This window comes from Cordyceps javanica, chromosome 4 (assembly GCF_051103115.1).
Source record: "Cordyceps javanica chromosome 4, complete sequence".
Taxonomy (NCBI): Eukaryota; Fungi; Ascomycota; class Sordariomycetes; order Hypocreales; family Cordycipitaceae; genus Cordyceps; species Cordyceps javanica.
The window spans coordinates 2,475,550-2,481,053 of record NC_139298.1 but is presented as its reverse complement, the minus strand read 5'-3'; the positions used below and the strand labels follow the sequence as shown (position 1 = coordinate 2,481,053).

Sequence of the window (5,504 nt, the reverse complement as noted above, 5' to 3'; positions counted from 1 at the left end):
TCCAGCGGGACTTGCAGCGCAGCACCCGGCAGCTCTCCAGAGTTCCTTGGCTCCAGGGGCCTCTCAGCTCGCCAGCGCATGTTTTTCACTGACAATGGCCTTTTTTTTTGGCCTATTTCCTGTTGCACCTGGCAGCTGTTAGCATACCACAGCAGCAAGAGGTACTAACCAACCTTGCTGGGCCCCAGGCAACCTGCTACTGACGGCCAAGCCAGAATCCGTGCCCACGACTACAAAACCATTTGCCCACCCCTCCTCCTCGCCGCAACCTCTTTTCTTTCCTCTCCCTCTTCTCTCCCAAATACCTCATCCCTCAAATCGAAGGACCAAAAGTGAGTTTTCCATTCGCTCCCATCCTGGCTTGCACCCATCTCGAGCTTCAATCGGTTTCATACCCACCCACCTCATCACCTCACCATACCTGTCTGCCCCTCCAACGGCTTGCCTCACCCGTGAGAAGCTGCCCGTTTCCCCCTCCTCCCTCACCAGACGTACCCCGCCATCCGTCACCAAAGCAAAAAACTGCCCGTCGCTAACCATCAAACACCCCAACAGGTTTTTTTCTTCTTTCCCACCTCATCTTTCTAAGCAATAACAATGTCCCCCGTCAAGGTTGGCATCAACGGTTTCGGCCGCATTGGCCGTATCGTCTTCCGCAACGCCATCGAGCACGACGACATCGACGTTGTTGCCGTCAACGACCCCTTCATTGAGGTCAAGTACGCTGTGAGTTTCACCTCTTACATCGAACAAAGCTATATATAGATTGGTCTGCCCACGGAACCAGCCTTGTGCTGTTCTGAGCCGTGTCTGCGGCGTCTGGGCAGAACGAGCCTGTCCCCAACGGCAGTTCAGCCAAGCCGACGTTGTTGCTCGCCAATGCCACAACTTGGACTGCGGAACAACTCTATACCTCAGGCTAGCTGTGCAAGTGCCTGAAGCAAACACTCGCCACTTTCAATCACCGACAAGCTGCTAACCCTATCGTCCCGCAGGCCTACATGCTCAAGTATGACTCTTCTCACGGCGTCTTCAAGGGCGACATCGCCATTGACGGCAACGACCTTGTCGTCAACGGCAAGAAGGTTCGCTTCTACGGCGAGCGTGACCCTGCCGCCATTCCCTGGAAGGAGACCGCCGCCGAGTACGTTGTCGAGTCCACTGGTGTCTTCACCACCACCGACAAGGCCAAGGCTCACTTGCAGGGTGGTGCCAAGAAGGTCATCATCTCGGCTCCCTCGGCCGATGCCCCCATGTACGTGATGGGTGTCAACGAGAAGAGCTACGACGGCAAGGCCGACGTCATCTCCAACGCCTCTTGCACCACCAACTGCCTGGCTCCCCTCGCCAAGGTCATTCACGACAAGTTCGGCATTGTTGAGGGTCTCATGACCACCATCCACTCCTACACCGCTACCCAGAAGACCGTTGACGGTCCCTCGGCCAAGGACTGGCGCGGTGGCCGTGGTGCTGCCCAGAACATCATCCCCTCCAGCACCGGTGCCGCCAAGGCCGTCGGCAAGGTCATTCCCGAGCTCAACGGCAAGCTCACTGGCATGTCCATGCGTGTCCCCACCGCCAACGTTTCCGTTGTCGACCTGACTGCCCGTCTTGAGAAGGGTGCCAGCTACGACGCCATCAAGGCCGCCATCAAGGAGGCTGCTGATGGTCCTCTCAAGGGTACGTCAAATTATGGGTAAAAACCGGCACCAGTTCAAGTATACTAATCACTTTGATAGGCATTCTCGGCTACACCGAGGACGAGATCGTCTCCACCGATCTCAATGGCAACACCAACTCGTCCATCTTCGACGCCAAGGCCGGTATCTCCCTCAACGACAACTTTGTCAAGCTGGTCTCCTGGTACGACAACGAGTGGGGTTACTCCCGCCGTGTCCTGGACCTCATCTCCTACGTCGCCAAGGTCGACGCTTCCAAATAGGATGAGGAGTCCTCAGCTAAGCCGAGGCTATAATGCGGCACTGTGGGTTGACAGTGCTGGCTAGCTGGGGCGGGGCGGGGCCGAGTATCAGGAAAATATGATGTTAATGAAGAAATACAAAAATGAATACCAATCTTGCTTCATCTTGCGCATCCTTGTGATTTTCTTGTGGATGTGCAATTTCCTAGGGGTTGCGGTCAAGTCTTGTAGCTGACTGTTAATTCAGACCTTCACTATCATAGACTTGTCGTAGAATGACTAGTCCTTACACAGGTCATGATGTAAGTCGTCATGATTTGCATTGGTCAAAGAGTACAAACATACATCAGCAAGACATGACAATAACAACAACAACAGCGCTTGCGGCATGTTCTTGCTTGGCAAGGGGGACAACAAAAAGGTCGATGCATGAATTTGGCTCCTTGTCATACCTCACTGCCTCTCCCTATTCCGCTCCGTCCGTCCGTCCATCCGTCGCCGTCCATATCCCGGCTATATTTCCCACAGCTGCTGCTAACAAAATCATTGACCCAAGAAGAAGACCACACACACACACAAACACGCTGAAGAGTCAAACTCGATCCGGGTTTCCCCTCTCCTCCCCTCTCCTTTTTGTTCTCGCTCTGGACCCCGCCGCCCTCCCATAGTTTCTTTTGTCAAGAAACAATGGGCAACCAATGTATATAAAACAAGTTCAAAAAAATCTCCAATGTATAACGCCGCCATCCGAAAAGAAAACAACGGTTGAATGAAGAAATACATTTCCAGAATAGAAAACGTCTTGCCCATTCTGGGTATAAGTAAACAAAGCACAGAGGTTATTCTTTTTCCCTCTATCCTTACAAGCGCTCGTAACAATGCGCCTTCTTCCCCCTCCCTGCCTTGTCCCGCTTTCTGGGATCCCGCTTATTCTTGCTTGTCCCTTGGCTTACCACAGAGTCCTGTTACTACTGAATGGTGGCCCAGCACAGCCGGAGGCAAGACTAGTTACCTCCCATAGTCGCGAGGGGTTAGCTCGGGAGTCCAGACGACGTCTTCCTCGGTGCACCACCGCTTCATCACGCGAAGCGCCGTCTCGGTCAGGTCGTCCAAAGTGGACCAGGGCGAGAGGTCGGCGCGCAGATGGGGGTCAACGTGCGCGTATGATTCGCGCACCTGGGCCAGCGCGCGGCCGCGCAGCTGCTCGTGATGGATCACTGCCTTGGCCGTCTCGGGGCCGAGGTCTAGCGCTGCGTTGCACTTGATGACCTCGTCCGCGGCAAACACCTGCAGGAGCAGCAGTAGTGCGTAGGCGGGACGGTTGCGCCCCGGCCGGTGGAGCTCACCGAGGAAGAAATCAGCCAGCGGAAACAGAGTGTGCCATTGTTTGCCGTCGGGCTTCTTGCCATTCTTGACGGTGATAGCGTCCAGAGCCTGGAATGTTTGCATGAAACACAAAATGCTCTCAATTGCAAGCATCGAGCCGAGCTTGGTCGACGGACTGGTGTACTCGTCACTGGCGGACCGCGACTGGCTGTGCTTATTGGACGCGGATGGGCTTCGACGTCCTTTGTGAAAGGCACTGTCGGCGGCATGCTTCAACCCTCTCCCCAGTGTCCTCAGGCGAGCTTCTTTCTCTCGGAGCACGCTCTCACTGCTGAGATCCGACTTGCCCGTGGGAATACCATTTGGCCGTTTGTCGCTGGTGCCGGTAGATGAAGGCGTCCTTCTCATCGATTCACCCGGCGTGTGAGCGGTCGAGTTGTTCGAGTTGACCCGTGACATGGCCGTCTGGCTCTTCCGGGGCGGCGTCGTAGGCCTACGCCCAGAGCCTGGAGCATCGGACAGCCGCGACTTTCTCACTGCCATGGACTCAGCATCGGTTGCGACAACGGGACGCTTTCGTGCAGATGATCTGTCATCATCCGTAGAACGCTCCCGGTCCCGGACAGGTGGAGCCGCGGCGGACAGGCCCATGATGCGGCGAAAAGACTTGCGCAGCAGCCCCTGGGGAATCTTCATGGTCACTATCAAGCGCCGAGGTTTAACAGGCGCCTCATCTAGGCTATCGTCCGTGGAGGGGCTCTTCTTGTGTTTAGACACAAGATCCCGCTTCTGCCTGGGTTGCTCATCTGGTTCGGGTGAGCCCTGCTGTCTGCGTAGGAGCGCAGCTTCAATCAACGGTGGCAGCGTTGGTGATAAAAGCGGCGGCAGAGTTACTGTGGGTTTTCGCTTCTTGTCCTCCGCCGGAGGCTCTGGTTTCTTCGGCCGCGGTGGTGTTTCGTCGGATCTTCTTCTATCATGCTTTGACGGTCGGTCGTCGTCAAAACCTAGACCTAGTCGTAGTGGTGATAATAGTGGCGGAACCACTGGCTTTTTAGGGCTCTCCTGTTTGGGCGTAGATTTTCCAACTGTGCCAGCATGGGTACCATTTATCGAATCACCGCGAGCACGGTTTGCTGAGGATACACCCTTGCCAAGGGTTGAGCCGCCTGGAAGAGAGCTCCTTCCATTGAGTAGCGGAGAGTCTCTGTGGCTACTGCCGTGGAGGGATGAGTCTCTCCGTCGCACAGGATCGTCACGGTGAGATGAGCGGTCGTCATTCGGTCGTGCATTTTCGGGCCGACTCCGCTTTTGCGGTCGAGCATCGTCGTCGTGGTCTGCGACGCGCTTCTTGCCGCCAGGCGACGGTGGTCTGGGTGGCAAGGGGTATCCTTTGAGCGGTGGCTTGGGTGGTAAGCTAAATGACAGATTAGTTGACAAGGTTGACGGCGACAGAATTCAAGTCAAGCATAACGCTACCTCATATCCGCTACGTAATCTCTAGGACGTTGCTTTCCATCACCAGAATCCCTGGGGCGGTCCCTGCGCGCATCGCTGGGACGCGCATCAGGTGCTCTTCTCGAGTCAGCATTGGCGCGGATATCGGGAGAAGGACGTGCCCCAGGACCAGCCAGGGGTTTTGATGCGGATGCGCCAGCGCGATCGGAGTCACGGAGCCTGGACACGGAGGGCTCCGGCGGTGAGGTGGCGGCGGTCTTTTTGTTCTTGTAGTCGCTCAGCGATAGCTTCTTCTTTTCGCCGCCGGCCTTGGAAAGCGCCGCAACGTCTCGCGAGACAGGCTTGGGGGGTTCCTCACGCATGTCGTAGTCGGGACGGGTGAGGAGGACGCCGCGGTCGGCCTCGGCAAGCAAGGTCGAGTACTGGAGGCGGGTGCTGTGCCACTCTTCGGGGCGTAGATGGTCGTCGGGTCGTGGGCGGTATCGCCAGTCAGGGTGGTTGGAGAGGTAATATGGCGTATCGGGTAATGTGCGCTGCGTCAACAGCTCGACTGTCTTCGCCGCAGCTTCCATTGCGCGAGGGCCCAATTCATGCCGGAGAAGCACGAGAGGAGTGCGGCAGGACCCTTGGGGGTGAACGGGGCCGAAGTCTGCTCGGCCCCGGGGCAGGGTTGGCGACTGTGACGAGGCAGGCCGTCCGGGTGGACTCGAAAGACGAGATGAAAGCGAGCAATGGATGGAAGAAGCGCGCGCACAGAGGGCGTCGACACGAGAACGGGGGCGTCGTGGATGAAAGGCGGGCC

At 56.7% G+C, this 5,504-nt stretch overlaps 2 protein-coding genes across 2 annotated transcripts; one reads left to right on the top strand and one right to left on the bottom strand.

Annotated features, from left to right (window-relative positions):
• Positions 1–597: 597 nt before the first annotated feature.
• On the top strand, positions 598–1,942 carry V2A60_006628 (uncharacterized protein; the record flags this gene model as incomplete). The annotated part of the gene is made up of 3 exons (XM_083257922.1): positions 598–726; positions 996–1,680; positions 1,740–1,942. The coding sequence occupies 3 exons, from the start codon at positions 598–600 to the stop codon at positions 1,940–1,942; spliced, it is 1,017 nt and encodes a 338-aa protein (XP_083114048.1).
• Positions 1,943–2,929: 987 nt separating this feature from the next.
• V2A60_006627 (uncharacterized protein) lies at positions 2,930–5,274 on the bottom strand (the record flags this gene model as incomplete). Its single annotated transcript, XM_083257921.1, has 2 exons — positions 2,930–4,661; positions 4,724–5,274. 2 exons carry the CDS (start codon positions 5,272–5,274, stop codon positions 2,930–2,932), a joined length of 2,283 nt encoding a protein of 760 aa, XP_083114047.1.
• Positions 5,275–5,504: the final 230 nt, after the last annotated feature.